The sequence below is a fragment of the Vombatus ursinus genome, unplaced genomic scaffold (assembly GCF_900497805.2).
Source record: "Vombatus ursinus unplaced genomic scaffold, bare-nosed wombat genome assembly UNPS02004533.1, whole genome shotgun sequence".
Lineage (NCBI taxonomy): Eukaryota > Metazoa > Chordata > Mammalia > Diprotodontia > Vombatidae > Vombatus > Vombatus ursinus.
Window position 1 is genome coordinate 1,811,919 of NW_020944311.1, and position 15,809 is coordinate 1,827,727.

Consider the following 15,809-nt stretch of genomic DNA (forward strand, 5'->3'; position numbering starts at 1 on the left):
AAGTCAATTGGGTGTGATGCTCTGATTTCTCTCGGGCGTCCAGTTCACCTTCTCGATGGGTGGGAAGGGATCCGGGGAGGGAGAGAATCTGGAAATGAAAATAAAATAAAAGTGAATTTAAAAAATATCATCTTTATGTAATCTGGCTTTGGCTAAAGCTTCAAGCATACCGCCATGCTTTGGACCCATTTAAGGGACTTAGTGAGCTGGCTCCAGGGATGTTCTTTTTTTTTTTTTTTTTTAAGGCAATTGGGGTTAAGTGACTTGCCCAGGGTCACACAGCTAGTAATTGTCAAGTGTTTGGTCTGAGGCCGGATTTGAACTCAGGTCCTCCTGACTTCAGGGCCAGTGCTCTATCCACTGCGCTGCCTAGCTGCCCTCTAGGGATATTCTTGGCAGTAAATGGTGGAGAGAGAGTCCAACTTTAGAGTGGCACACGTACATGGGAAGCTGACCTCATCATGTCCCCCCACTGGCTTGAAATTCCAGAGCCTGCTGAGCATGGCCCTTCTCTGGGGTGTGGTGGTTTCTCTTGATTTGAGCTGAGATCTTATCTTATTCCCAGCTGAAGGACTCATTCAGTGTTATGCATATATTCTCATCTGCAGAATTTCTCTGATTTCTATCTATTGTTTTGCTTGGATAAACTACTTTATTCATATTCACTGTTTGTGATGGTCTGTTGTGGAGCCATTGTTTGGTGGGAAGAAACTCTGCTGGTGAATGTAAGCCATTTTATTCTGAACCTATTATCCCCTAGATTTCCAATATTTGAAAGAGGAAGATAGATATGATTGTAGCCCAATCCTCTCGGAAAGCGAAGGAAAGAACACCCAGGAGAGACGCTCCAGGGCACTGCCCCCCAACCTCTAGGTAGCATTCAGCTGGGCAGGCATGGCTCTTGAAACTCCTCCTCTCCTAAGAGATGCGTCAAAGCTCAGATCACATGCATGTGAGGCCCCCCGTGTCTTCATATTTAGACAATCCACGTGGCCACATATATCATATTTATATGAAGCTTTTCTTGACCCCCCCCCCCCAATCTTAGTGCATCCCCTGCCCTCCGATTGTGCTGTATTTATTTTTCTATATTTTGTATTTATTCATCGCCGTACATATTGTTTGCCTCCATTCCAATGCAAGCCCCTTTAGGTCAAGGGCTATTCGGTATATGCCTTTTTATTCCCAGAGCCCAGCACCTACATGGAAGGTACTAGTAGGCACTGTGTAAATAATCACTGAACCAAACCAAAGGAAGTGGAGGCTGGATCTGCCAACCTTCTGGGCATGGGCACCCACTAAGCGGGGCTAAGACCTGGGAACGTCTGTTCTATAGCAGCTTGCAAGTAACTGGCTCTCAGTAAATACAGCTTTATAACATGGGTGGGGGGGATAGGAAGGTGATGTATAGGGACCAAAAAAGTGAGTTGGGATCCAGACCAGCTGTTGGGAGAAAGAGGAAAAGTGTCCTGAGGAGGGGAAGGAGTGCTAGGTTTGGAATCAGGACTTGGTTTTGAATGCTGGCTCTGCCTCATCTTACCTCTATGACCTTGAATAAGTCACTGCTCCTCTGTGGGACTCAGTTTCCTCCTGTGCGGTAGGTCTCTCACAGCTTGAAATCGAGGGTCCTTGATCAGTCTGAGAAGTGCGAAGCATTAGGATCATTGGATGAATTCAGATGATGCCACACAGGAAATATTTTGTGACTGGCTGAAAGAATCAGACAGAATCAGGGCTTCTGTGTGCTAGAGCCTTTAAATGAGTCAAGCTTCAGGAGCGCCTTAAGGAGGCTAACCCTCACACCTGTATGAGGGGGCAGCCAGGAGGAGGGGGAGGAGCCTAGATGTGACAATCTTGGGAAGTTACAAAGCTCTGAAGACCGAGTGGCCTCAGCAGCAGTGTCTACTAGAGCAATGTTCCTGAGCGGCGCTGACTGGTGGCAACAGCCATATCAGGAACCGCAAGATGTGCCTAGAGCAAAACAGACGCAGTGAGGAAAATTGGCCCAAGACTCCCCAAGAGTACCTCAAAGGGCTAAGAGCCCAGCGAAGAGCTACAACTAAGGGGAACTTCACAGAGGGAGAAATCTAAGGAACTCCAACTACCCCATGGCCTCATGTGTTCTCTCTGTGTGCACTTCACCACCATTGGATTTCCAAACCTGTCCACAACTCGGCCATGAGAGTCGTACATTTATGGGAGAGTGGGCCCCAGACTTTAGTTCTTTGTACCAACTGCTCTTGCTATCTCAGTAAATCCTTTTCCTAAAAGCTAATTATGGCTACTGGCTGATAATAAATGGAAAACACACCAGTGAGGCCTTGTGAGGAACAGAGAAGTAGGGGACCCAGCCTGCTAATGTGAGTGAGAGTTGTGAAAGCAGCCCTGGAGGAGGCGGTGCACCAGGATGGGCCTTGGCCTCTTCAGCAGGGACTTGTGCAATTTGAACCTCGGGCTCCAATTGAATCTTTGTTTGGATTAGGAATCTGGGAGGAAAGAGTTGAATTTAGTCTTTCCCTGAGCAGACTTCTTGAGTCCATCAGGTAGCCAGATCATTAGCTCCTCCAATCATTTTTCCCTCATACCTGTGCTTCTAACTCTCTGGACTTTGTCACAGTAATTCACTTCCTTTCTCACCTTGGAACTTCCCTCAACACCTGGGACCTTCTCGCCCTGGAACGTTCCTTCCACCGTGGTGGCACTCATTCTCCAAAGTGAGTTCTTTCCAGGGGCCTCCATTCTGGGGAGAGGCCCAGGCTGGACATGCTTTATTCTCTTCCAGCTGTGCTTCTAGCTCCAGACTTGGTTGCCAGGGCCCCACATGGGTGCTTCCCTCCCTCGCTCCCTCCCCCACCTGCTTTTAGGCATTATCTTCCCCCACTAGAATGTAAACTACCTCAGGGAAAGGGACCAGCTTTCCTTTTGCTCATGTTTGTATCTCCGGAGCTTAGCACAGTGCCTGGCACATAGGAAGCACTTAGAAAATGTGTGTTGCTTGTTTCCTTAAGTCTATATACAGACCCTCATGAACCCCAAGTCTATACTACCTCACTTAGTGACCCATGAGCTTTCATGGATTTAATGATCATCTCTCTGCAGGTGAGTCTCAGATCTGTATAGCCAGTCTTAGTCTCTTTGCTGAGTTCCAGTCCCGTGTCACCAACTGCCTTTGGAACCTCTTGAAGCTAGATGTATCCTAAGCATCTCAACCTCAAGATGTCTAAAACAGAACTCATTCGATTTCCTCCCAAACGCTCCCCTTTTTCCATTGAGGGCTCAGCTGATCTCCCAGCCATCTGGGCTCACAACCTTAGCGTCACCCTTTCTTCCTCGTTCTTACCCCATGTATCCAGTTGTTGCCAGATCTCATCATGTCTGTCTTATTCGTTCCCTTCTGTATATTCACACAGCGAGTACCATAGTTCAGGCCCTCTCCAGGACTATGGCAGCAGTCTCCTAATTTGGCTCCCTGCCTCAACTCTTGCCCCCATTCCAACCCATCCTCCACTTGCCAGCCAAAGTGATTTTTATAAATCAGAAGTGATCCCATCATCCCCTACTCAACAAATTCTAGTGCCTCTGTATTATCACCAGGATCAAATATAAAGTGCTCTGGTTGGCATTCAAAGCTCTTTATAACATGGCTCTTTCCTACCTTTCCATTTTCATGTGGCCTCAAGGAACAAAAAGGGACCTTTGGTCAAGAAGTGACCTTTAGAACTTAGCCCGGTGCTATCTGAAACAAGGACTCGTCCCAAAGTCATAGTCTACGTCAGGGGTGGGGAACCTACGGCCTCCAGGCCACACGTGGCCCTCTAGGTCCTCAGGTATGGCCCTTTGACTGAGTCCAAACACAGAACAAACCGTTCTGTGAATGGGCCACATGTGGCCTGGAGGCCGTAGGTTCCCCACCTCTGGTCTATGTGGACATGAATTTGATGGTGCTGTTATATAGGAGCTGAGCTAAGTTTGAGCCCACTCTCCTCAAAGGACAAAGTGGGATAGGAGAAAATATATCCCTACCAGGCAAATGTTTGTACTTTTGGTACTGTGTATCTTTAAAGTAAATGTCATTTTGTAAAAGCTAGTTGATGTCAGTCATTTAAATGAAACTAGAGCACTATTCTCTGGTACCTAACAGAGTGTGGGGGAGGGGACAACCGGTGGGAGCTTGAGCCATTGGCAGCACAGATATCCCTAAACCTTTCAGGGTGTCCCAAGAATCCTGAGGGGAAGATGTAGCTGGCCTCACTCCAGGAGAGTTAGGCCACAAGACTGTGTTATGTGTGGGGGCTCATCCAGGGTGGACGTAGAGAAGAGGTGACCTGGAGCCCCTCAGGATACCCACGGAACCCTGAGAGGGAAAAGCAGCCCTCCTGGCTCACAATGTTTCCCATATGTGTATCTAATTACATACATGTCATCCCTCACGCTAGAGTGTGAGTTCCTTAAGAGCAGGGCCTTTTTTTTTTGCCTTCTGATTGACTGGACCCCCCCATCCCCCCAATGTTGTTCTTTTGCCTCCTCAGCTGCTTTGCCACATTTTATCTCTGGAATGTCTGAATACTTTTGTAATGGTTGGACAGTCTTCTTCAAGGTGACAGACTGAAATTTTCAGTTGGCAAGAAAAGCTAATGGAGGGAAATGATATAACCTCGTCATGGTATGAAATGATGCTCCTTCCTCCTTACAGGAGTTTCACGAAGGACCTGGAAGCCTTTGGGAAGGCTATTTCTTCCAGAAATTGAATATTAGCCCAGACAGTCTCCTTCAAATTTCTAAAAGTTTATTTGGAAAGAATGAGACAAAAAGGGGAGAGAGGAGGAAGCCATTTACCAAGAATGGTGACACTTTTTTCCAAAATGACAATCCCATTCTTCTCCTTCCCTGGCACAACAACCCGCAAACCATCGAAGACAAAACTGGTTGACCAACATCCAGCAAACCAGCAGTTCCTATCAAAGGAAACAATTCCACGGCCTGCTCAGCTCAACCGTCATCTTTTCACACACTCCCCCTCTAATGAAGAGAGATACAGATGTAGGGATGGGTCAGGACGCTGCTCCTAGTAGCAAACCTGGACCCAGTGTAACCTCAGTGCAAAATCAGTAAAAGGGGAGCTTCTGTTTGGCAAGAAGTTATAGCTTCGCTTGGGCACTTTGGAGATGAGTTGGGGAGAAGCACAGCTGGGGCTTGGGGTGCACAGACATGGAACAGGCCCCCCCTCCTGCTCCCTCAGCAAGAAGAGCAGAGCAGAAGTGAAATCCTGATTGGTGGCTGAGCAAGCTTGAAGCAAGGCAGCTTTGAGATTAGCAAAGTCAGATACCAGTGTCTAGAGAAAAGTTGACTGCTCGGGTTGGCGACTCTGTAGGCATTCAGGCCTGGGGGGCTCGAACTGGGGCAAAGGGGTACAATGAAAGGAATGGAGTTTGGATCCAAAGAACTTACTAGCTGTGTAACCTTGGGCAAGTCTTTTGATTCTCCTCATGGTTTCCTCATCTGTCCAATAAGGGGCTTAGAATGGAGGATGACTAACATTCCTCCCAGCTCTGAATCTATGAACCTCGAATTTCTCCATTACAACAGGATTCAATTTTCTGTTGATTGCAGGTACCCCTTGTTCTAAGTTAACTCAGTATCTGGGCTTTCCAGTTTACACAGTGGATGAGGGAGGAGGTTGGTTAATTCTACGTCATCCGACACCCCAAATTTATGGACTGGCATATGGGGCAAGATTAGTTAGAAACACCTGCTGGAAAAATGTGATATTGATGCCCAAAGGGAAGGATCAAACCCTCTGAGGTCCAGTTGTAATATCGGGGGATGTCCAGCTACAGGAGTTGGCCGGGGAGCTAGGGAACAGGGACGGGTGGCAGAAGAAAGAACCCAGAGTCAGCCAAATTGGGCAGTTGCTGCATGGGCCCGTCAGCCATCCTGTAGGGGCAGCCATCTCAATCTGTCTTCACCTTTGCTAGAATGTACCTAGAGCGTACATAAAGTGAGGATTCTCTGAAGAGGAGACCAAAGCCACCACCTCCTGCACTCACATCTCTACACTCACAAATCAAGCACACATCTCCACATACACACTTCCCCCACAAACAGTATTTGCTGGGATTTATGCCACACAAACACCTGAGAAGTAATCTTACACACATGTACATGCAGCCAGATGTAGGAGTGATAAAAGGTGGTTCTGTGGCTGAGTCAGGAGCTAATTTTAGGGCATAGGGGAACACAAACATCAGGACTGTTACGTGGAATAGTAGGTCCCCCTTTCCCAGAAAAGCAATCAATTAAGAAATAAAAAGGAACAGAATGCACTGAGATCTTCCTGGGCTACTCAGAGGAAGCTGCCTGGAAGGTCCACCGTGTAGGGCTGCTTCCTTATGACACTTTGACCTTGACCTTCTTGTGGGGAGCGGCCTGCCCCTCACCACCCCTGGAGGAGGCCTTCCTCTCAATAAACTGTTCCTCAGGCTGGCGGGCAATCAGCAGGCGGCAGGTGAGCAAGATCCCAAAGACCAGGGCGTGGGCATAGCGCTTGAGGGGGTCGCCAACCAGCTGGTGGAAGAAGAGGACAACCAAGACCAGTAAGAGCAAGAAGAAATTGGCGACGTCTTTGGGCCGGCCGGGGACCACGGTCATGATGATGCCACAGATCACTTCGAGGGTCCCGATGCTTTTTCGAAGGGCAATGGAAGTCACACCCATTTTCTTTAGCAGTGGCAGGGCCCGGACATAACTCTTGTAGGCACGTTTCTGGAATGGGAATATCAGAAGGCAGCCATTGTATCAAACCTGGCCTGTGACATGCGAATGGAAAAAACTGCCATAGAAATAAATGCCTTCTTCCCCATCGATCCCCTTTCATACAAGCCTAGTACATATTTTCCATCTTCCCACTGTGCCCTCCAAATAAGAGCACTGTAACTAAAATTACATCGCTGATAAACTGCTAGATGAGAGTGTAGCAGAGTGGACAGAAGATTAGTCTTGGAGTCAGGAATACCTGGGAATACCTGGTGTCAGAGTCCTGCCTTTGACATACACAGACTGTGTGACCGTGGTGAAGAAGGCAGTGCCCCAGACAGGTCCCTTAGACTATAAGGTGCAAACCAACTTCCAAATCAGTAAAGGGAATTCTCACTGCAGAAGTCTCTTATACTGATGGAATCACAGGGCTAGTATGTATAGGTGGGCATGCATTTGCATGTGTGTATGTGTGTGCGCGCACGTGTGTGTGCATGCACGCTGCCTAAGGATTCTGAAATCCTTTCTGATACAGGAATGGGCAAAGCAGAGGGTCTGGTACTATGGTATAGGATACCTGATTACCATTCATTAAACTGATCCCTGTAAACAATTTTCAGGGAGGCAGCAAGTTAGTCTGAAGTTCTGAGTTCAAATTCTGACTCTGCCACTTACAACCTGTGTGACCTTTAGGCAAGTAATTTCACCTTTCTGGGCCTCAGTTTCCTCAAATGCAAAACAAGGGGGTTAGATCTGGTGGCTTCTGAGGTCCGTTCCATCTTGAAATATATCTTCTTATGACCCCTAAAAGTTCTACTTAGTCTGCAAAATGTGTCACCCTGCCAACTGCCAAATTCACACTCCATTGGAATTTCTTACAACACTGATTCTCCTGAAAATTAAAATGAAAGAAAACAATAAAGGAGTTGCAGCATGTAATTATTATTATTATTATTAGGAATTCCCTGACGTGGAACTTGTAATAATTCAGACGAGGACTTTGTTGAAATTTACCTTGGTAGTATCCATGAAGACAGAAAGTGTTTGCTAAACAAATAGTGTAAATGAGATTGTCTGAGAAACGTTTAAACTGCTCAAGAGAATAAGCTTTCCAAGCATCTACAAACACATCTTTGTTGTTTTTGTTGTTGTTGTTATTGTTAATAGCTAGCATTCATATAGTGCTTTAAGGGTTACAAAGCACGCTATATCTTATCTCATTCAATCCTTTATAAATTTAGTTTATATCACAAAAAAAAATGCCAGCTGCAAAGCATGCCTGTATTCTTTTAAGTAAATGCCTAAAAACCTCTACTAGGCAACACTTTGGTTAGCCTATTTCTAATTACTGTTTGTGTTTGAAAATAATAAACTTGCAGGCCTTTTCCAGTAGTAGATCATTTCAATTTTTCACTCCTTCAGACTGCCCTGGTCTCCAGTTAGGTTGTCTAATGAAAGGCTTGTTGCACTAGATGGCCCTCTGAACCCCCTTCCAGCTCTGCTGGTCTGGATGCCTCAGAAAGAAGCTCTCTGGAGTGCCCTGAGGGCTCTGCCTGGGAAAGCCAGCAAAAGGGGCTTTCCGGCCACGTTTCTAACAATAACACCTTCCAGTTGTTTGGTGCTTGACAGTTTTTAAAGCACTTTCATATCCCCTCTCTAAGTTGATCCATACAACAGCCTTGTGAGGTAGACAGAAGGGAGGAAACTGAGGCACCGAGGTTGGCCTAGGCACACAACTAGTAAGCTGCAGTGCTGGGTATATAACCAAGGGCTCTCTTTAGGGATCAGGAAAGGAAGGAAATCCAGACACAGTCTGACATCCAACACCCTCGATTTGGGGAAGGCCAACTTCAAAGGGTTTGGAGGAAAGATGGGTGGGATCCCATGGCAGTCAGCCCTGGAGGGCTGGGAAATGCTCAAGAAGGAATTCTGAAGACATAAAAGGAAGCAGTTCCATTGAGGAGGGAAATTAGGATCTGTCTGAAGAGACCAGTGTGAATGGGGAAGGCGCTCACCAACCAAGCACTTTCAATTTAAAAAAGAAATGTCCTGAAGATGGTAGCAAGGCCAGGTGCTACTGGTGGGATCCAAGGGCATGGGCCAGTCTGATGAAATCATGATGCCCATTGCCTGACTAGCTGTGTGATCATGGCACTTACTAGTTATAGAATTTGACTGTGGTCAAGTCTCGGGATCTCTCTGGGCCTCAGTTTCATCTCCAAAATGGGGATGATAATACCTGTGTTCCCTGCTTCAGAGGTTGGCAGGGGGCAGGTGCTTTGTAAATCTTCAACCATAGGACTGTAGAAATCACTCATATAAATGAGCTCCTTGGCTTCTTGCTAATGGTCATTCACTTGTATAAAGATTGAGTTGGGAGCGAGGAGATTCCTAGTGATTTACCCAGTTCTTTGCCTGCTAGACATGGTCTGGAACCCCAGACACCACTAGAGATGGCCATGAGCCTGATCCCTGCCCCACCCTCCACCCCGCTCCCCAAGGGTTGCTTGCCCCCCCCCCCCCAGAGAGGCAAACCTCAGGCCAAACCCTGGAACAGGATGGGCTCAGGTTTGATTTAGTTTTATTACAAAAATGCAAAACTGTTATCGAATGCCCTCAAATCCCTTAGTGGCATTCATTCCCAGGGGCTTCTCAGGTGGCCCCAAAGGATGTGCATAGTCTCCCAAAAGGCCTCCCCCTATGTATGTGGAGAAATTCTCAGCCCCAGTGTCAGTAGTGAAACCCCCCCACCCAGAGCCATAACTAGGGCAGGGCAGCAACCAGGGCTTTGCTCAGGCACCAATATTGGGGGTGGGGTACACTTCTTACTTCTGGCAGTCTAGAGACTGTTGTCCCTTCCCCATTGGCTGGGGAAGCTGGGCCCCAGGAGAGGGCAAGGGAGTGGGGGCTGTGAGCCGGAGAACAGTGGAGGGGAGGATGCACTGTAACTACACTTGGCCATCTTTTATGTGTCGTCGTCTCCCCCTCCCCCACTGTTTTTGCCCCAGGTGAAAAAAATCTCCAGTTCAGTCTCTGCTTCCACCTTTTTTCTCCCTTTCTCCAGCTCTTAGTCTAAGCTGCACTCCCCCACCCCACCCCTGGGGAGGTGGGGCTCTGGTTGTAACAGTCAAACCACGGCTGTCAGATGCAGGGTACAGTCAGCCCGAGTGGGTTGAGCAGGGGGCTAATTGACAGGTGCTGTGAGAAAGAGACAGAAAATACTAGAAACTTCCACCGGCATTTCCTGGTGCGCTGAGGAATCCATGCAGGTCCTCCTCACTCCTTTCCAGGAAGAGCAACCCAACAGCCAAGGTGGGGGCTGAGGGGTGACAGACACTGGCCAGTCTGGCCCCTTTGCTCATTCCAGACATACAGAGCAGGCAAAACCCGCAAAAGACCTGTCCTTGCGCACCCACAAGAAGAAAGGCAATGCCTGGCTGTGAGAGCAATGAGACGAGAAGCAGGCTTTGCAAATTAGCCTCCAGCCCCTTGAGACCCAGCATCCCAAGCAGCTCAGTGGGCTCTCGGACAGGCCAAGGCAGCCCCAGAGCCAGCGGCTAGGGGCCTTTCCCCGGCCTGCCGCCAAAGGCCACTGACCCCATTTGCTCTGGGGACCAGTGGCTGGCCCCATCCTAACCCTGAAGTAGCAGAGCTCGGGGCTGCTGGCCTCCTTCCTCCTGAAGGAACTCTCGGCTCCATCCCTCAAGGAGGAGCTTTCCTTACTGGTTCCCCAGGCTCTCTGGTTTCGGAATAAGGGGCTCTTGGGCCCCAGCCGGGACTCCCGAGCGGAGCCAGCTACTTCACAGGTCAGAGCATCGGCCCAGGACCGGGGTTTGGCGGCCCCTCCCCCCCGCAGCATTCAAGCCCTCCGGAGGAGCTCCCAGATGAAATTTCCCTTGCCTGGCTATTGCTGCTGCAAAGTTGTTGGGGAGAAGGGAAGAAGGTGACATTTAAGCGATGGGGATGAGAATATCAGAGGAACACGGTACCCCCAGCACCCCCCCCCCACGCCAAACGGCATGCCCCTCATTAGCCCCCAACGCCTGCATTTACCATCTCGCTGTAGGCATCCTTGCTGAGCCTGGGGGTCAACTTGATGGTCCCCATGAAGACAAAGAAGAGCCCCAGGGCCACGGAGAGGGCCACGATGGTGACCGTCCTGGGGGAGGCCATTGGGACAGGAGGGGCAGATCCTCCCGGCTCCTTTCTCTTTGGGCTCCCTGGCTGGCCCCGAGCCAGGCAGTAACCACCGAAGGGGTGGAGGCAGGAGGAAAGCTGCCCAGACAGCAGGAGCAGCAAGCAGCAGTCTGCTAGGCTGCTAGGGAGGATGACAAAGAGAGGAGGGAGCCAGGGAGAAACACGGGAGCTGGAGATTCCACTACCTCCAGTGCTGGGTCCTAATGCCCCACCCACCGTGAGAGCCTGGACAGAATGCCAGCCCTGAGTCTGGGTGGGCAAGGGCAAGGGGAATGGGGGAGAGCTGCTGAGTGCACCTGAGGCCACTGCTGAGATCCCTTTCTCTGTCATTTTCAAAGGATGCACTTAGGGTTGTTGGACCATAGAAATCAGAGATGGACAGCACTTCAGAGATCTGCCACCCTCCTGACCTCTGGGGTCAGAGGACTTTAAGTTCACTACCTCATGACACGGTCAAGATCCTTTTCAGACAGTTTTCATAGGTAGACAATTATTCTACCCCCCTGGGCCTGCCAGGAACTGCCCTTTGTTTGGGCCTTGGGGGTCAAGCAGAAGTAAGGCCTTTCTCACAGATTTTCCATTATTTGGAGACAGCTTTCACCTGCCCCGGTCCTCCCCCTCCCCACCCCCAAACATACACCTTCTTTACTCCAGACTTAACCTTCCCAGTCCCTTTGAGGTCTCATCACCTAGTCTCCTCATGATCAGGGCTGCCTGAGTCTGGATGAGAGCCAGGTAGACTCTGGCCACCAGACTCCCATGATCCAACTGGCTTTTGGGGGCTTCCAAGGCAACCTGCTGACTCATATTGAACCTAACCCCCGAGGCCTTTTTCAGACAAATTGCTGCCTAGCTTGTCCCCATCCTCGGCTTCCTCTCCTGTGTCTGTCTCACTTCAATTCTTTGTCTTTTCCTTCATTTCTCCTTTATCTATCCTTTATTTCTTTTACATTAGGCCTGACAAATATTGCTTAGCTTAGTGGTGACACTCAGGGCTAAAGAGATCACTGACTTTTGCCAGACAAAGCTTTATTCCTTGTTATTTTCCAGTTCAGAATCCTTCTGGGCCTTCTCATTATCTGCAGGATAAAGTCCAAACCCTTTAGGCTCCAATTCCAGGCTCTCCGTAATCTGGCATCATCTGCCTTACTAACCTTAATTCCCTTTGCTCCTGAGAATCCTCTGCTGTAGTTAGACAAGTTTACCCAAGTCTCCCCTCCTTGTGCCTTATGCTTTCTAGCTTCCAGGCATTTGATCACGATGTGCCCACATCCTATAATACCTCCACTTATTGAAATCCTGCCCATCCTTCCAGGCTCAACTCAAATACCACCTTTCAAAACTAGTATGAGCACCCTAGCTCAAGTGCTTTCCTTCCCCCCATCTTTTATTGGAGCTCTGTTTCAGTTACTCATATAACAAATATACTGCCTTGTCTTGTGGCTTTTTGCTTTTTTATCTTCTCCATCCTCCTAAAGCCTAAGTTGCTTGAGGGCAGGAGCAGATTCTTACACTTATGTCCTTTGTCTACTTCTTATCACGATGCTAGTGCCTAGCATAATACTTTGCCCATATTAGGTGCTCAAAAAAAGATTTTGTGGAATGAATGAAAGGTAAAATGCAAATGGGTCTGAAAGTTAGACATTACATCTTATCTGTCATTTAAAGTTAGCACATGGTAAACACTTGGTAAAATGTTCTTACAGGTGGCACAGTGGATAGAGTTCTGGGCCTGAAGTCAGGAAGACTCATCTTCCTGAGTTTGAATCCGGCCTCAGATACTTCCTAGCTGAATGATCCTGGGCAAGTCATTTAACCCTGTTTGCCTCAATTTACTCATCTGTAAAATGAGCTGGAGAAGGAAATGCCAGACCATTCTGTATCTTTGCCAAGAAAACCCCAAATGGGGTCATGAAATGTCGGACACAACTGAAATGATTTGACAATATCTATCTATCTATCTATCTATCTATCTATCTATCTATCTATCTATCTATCTATCTATCTTTCTGTCATCTGTCATTAATAAGTTTATTTTGAACAGGGTTAGCTACCCAGTGATGATTTGTTTTATCTTATAGTAGTTCACTAAACTATATACTAAGTGATGGAGGCATTTGTATGTGTGTCATTGGAAGCAAAACCTTGTCATGGCTGAAATCGAGAATGCTTGAAGTGTGCAAGTAGGTGCATTTATTAAATCCTTCAGTGGCTACAAAGATGAGGGAGGCAGGCTCACTATGGAGCAGGGAAGAGCTGGAGAGTTCTTCTGTGTGACCTTGTGGAAAGAAAGAACAGAACTGTCAGAGCCAGCCACTCCTCCTCAGGCTAGGGAGATGCCTTAACAGCCAGTGACCCGAGTTGTAAATCAGAGGCACACTTAGCAAGTTCTTGCTCCAAAGGAAGCCACATGAGTGAGTGGGAGCCATGCTCAGCTTGTGTCTGTGCCCTGCTTCCTATAGACAAGAGATCCCCTTCCTAAGGTACCAGTGGTCTACAAGCTCTGACCAGAAACTTGTCTATGGGCCCTTTCCTCTATTGTTTATCAAATGAGATGATATTTATAAAGCTCTTAGCACAGTGCCTGGCACTTAGTAGGTACTTGCTGTTGTTATTCAGTCACTTCTAACTCTTCATGACCCCCCCCCCCCCCCCCAGCACGCCAGTACTGTCCGTAAGGTTTTCTTGGCAAAGATACTCGACTGGTTTGCCATTTCCTTCTCCAGTGGATTAAGGCAAACTGAGGTTAATCAACTTACCCAGGGCCACACAGATAGTAAGTGTCTAAGGCCGGATTTGAACTCAGGTCTTTCTTACTCCAGGCCCAGCACCCTATCCACTGAGCCATCCAGCTGCCCAGTGGTTCAGTTGTTTCAGTTATGTCTGACTTTTCATGATCCCATTTGGGATTTTCTTTGCAAAGATATTGGAACAGTCTGGCATTTCCTTCTCCAGTTCATTTGACAGATGAGGAAACTGAGGCAAACAGGGTTAAGTGACTTATCCTGGGTCTCGAATTGTCTGAGCCAGATTTGAACTCAGGTCTCCCTGACTCTAGTCCTGATCTACTGTGCCACCGAGTCACCTCAATGAGTGCTCAATAAATACTTATCCAGATCCTTCCAACCAACCCTGAGGCGGTATCTATCAGTGTCCCAACCAACAGGTTCCCTGGACAGGAACCTCTGTTACTTTTCATCCCATTGTATTCCTGCAAATGGTATTTGGACCCCACAGCTGTAGATGATGGGTGCCTGGGTGAGTCCAAACTAGGCCACTTAGCCCACTCCCTTTCCTAGATGGCCTCAGGCACCAGACCAACTTTGCCTCCATAGTATGCCATCCAACCAGGCACCCAGGCTATGTTGCTATTTGCTTGCCAATTCATTCATACTATGACTTCTGTACCATCAACTCACCATACCCGCCTCCCCAGACCCAAACTGCATTCCCTGGCCACCACTTCCCTATACGTGTTACCTTTATTAGAAGGCAAGCTCCTCGAGCACAGGAGTTTTCTACCTAGTGCTTAGCAGTGTTTGGCACTTAGTAAGGGCTTAATACCGTTTTGGTTTTTTAAATTTCATTTATTCACGGATCCCTTGGACAGCAATGGAGTGTGACTTCCACGGAAAGAAATGATCAGGTCACTTCCAATGGAACACGCAGCTCACCGACAGCACATTTTTAGAGACAAGCAGCTTGATGTAGTGGGAAAGGGGCAAGGTTTGGATCCTGGCCCGTGCTGCTAAGGCTATGTGGCCCTGGGCAAGGATCCTCACCCCATACTTTTTTTCTTCTTGGCTAAAATGAGGTGCTAGCTTTCCAGAACGATCTCTGAGGTTCCTTCTAGTTTAAAGAGTTTGGGGGTAGATGGGTCTAGGTCCAGGGATCTGGGAGGACCGGGTTGGGCGGGTCTGGATCCGCCCGGGACAGACGCTGGCATAGATAGCCGCGGCAGGGCCTGGCGCGCAGGAGAAGGGATGCTCCAAAGCCGGCTGGTTGCGGAGGAGAGCGCGAATCCGCCCCGCCCCCTCAAGCCTCTGCCTCCTGCTCTGATTGGCGGCTCCGGGCCCCACCCACAGCGGGCCGCCCGGCACGGCTCGGGATGCGAGTTTGGGAGACAATTCTGCCCGGAAGTGCCAGGTTCCCGCGTGCCCCGGGCCCTGAGCCGAGGGCAGAGATCCCAGGCCACTCCAGGGCTGGCCAGTGGCCAGGTGCTGGGCCGACGGGCGGGCTGAGAAGAGGCCGGAGGGCTGTCCGCCAGCCTGCCCCGATCCCCCGGGAACCGCCCCCTCCCCCGCCTCCCAGCCTCCAGGGGGCCTTCCCCTCCCCCGGCTGGGGCTGCGGTGGTGGCTGCAGTGGCTGCTGCGGCTGCGGCTGCGGCTGCGGCAAGGCCAGGGAGCCACGTGGGCCAGCGAGGGCCGACAGCTGGATGGGGCGGGGTGGGGGTGGGGCAGGTGGAGGCGGAGCGCGAGGCTGCTGTGGCAGGTGGCAGGCCTGCCCGGTCTGGGGGGTGGGAGGGCAAGGAAGGGATGGGATGGGGAGGGGAAGGGAGGGAGGAGAGAAAGGGAAGGGGAGAGGAGGGAAGAGATGAGGTGGTGAGGGAGGGAAAGGAAAGAGAGCAAAAGAATGGATGGAGAGGGAAGGAAAGAGGAAAGGAAGGGAAATAATTGGGAGGGAGGGGAGAGAAGGCCAGGAACAGGAAAAGAAGGCAAGATGGAAAAGAAGGGAGGAGGAGGGAAGAAAGAAGGGAAGAGAAGGAAGGAAACACGTATTTGTTATGGGTCAGGCACTGTGCTAAGCACTGGGGATACAGAGAAAGGCCAAAAACAAAACCCAAAGCCCCCAGTCTTGCT

General features: G+C 49.3%; 1 protein-coding gene across 1 annotated transcript; it reads right to left on the reverse strand.

Moving 5' to 3' along the window:
• Positions 1-4,799: 4,799 nt before the first annotated feature.
• On the reverse strand, positions 4,800-11,063 carry TMEM35A (transmembrane protein 35A). Its single transcript, XM_027837305.1, has 2 exons — positions 10,807-11,063; positions 4,800-6,762 (listed from the first exon to the last, which is right to left on the reverse strand). The coding sequence occupies exons 1-2, from the start codon at positions 10,924-10,926 to the stop codon at positions 6,388-6,390; spliced, it is 495 nt and encodes a 164-aa protein (XP_027693106.1). The 5' UTR covers positions 10,927-11,063; the 3' UTR covers positions 4,800-6,387.
• Between the last annotated feature and the right edge of the window lie 4,746 nt (positions 11,064-15,809).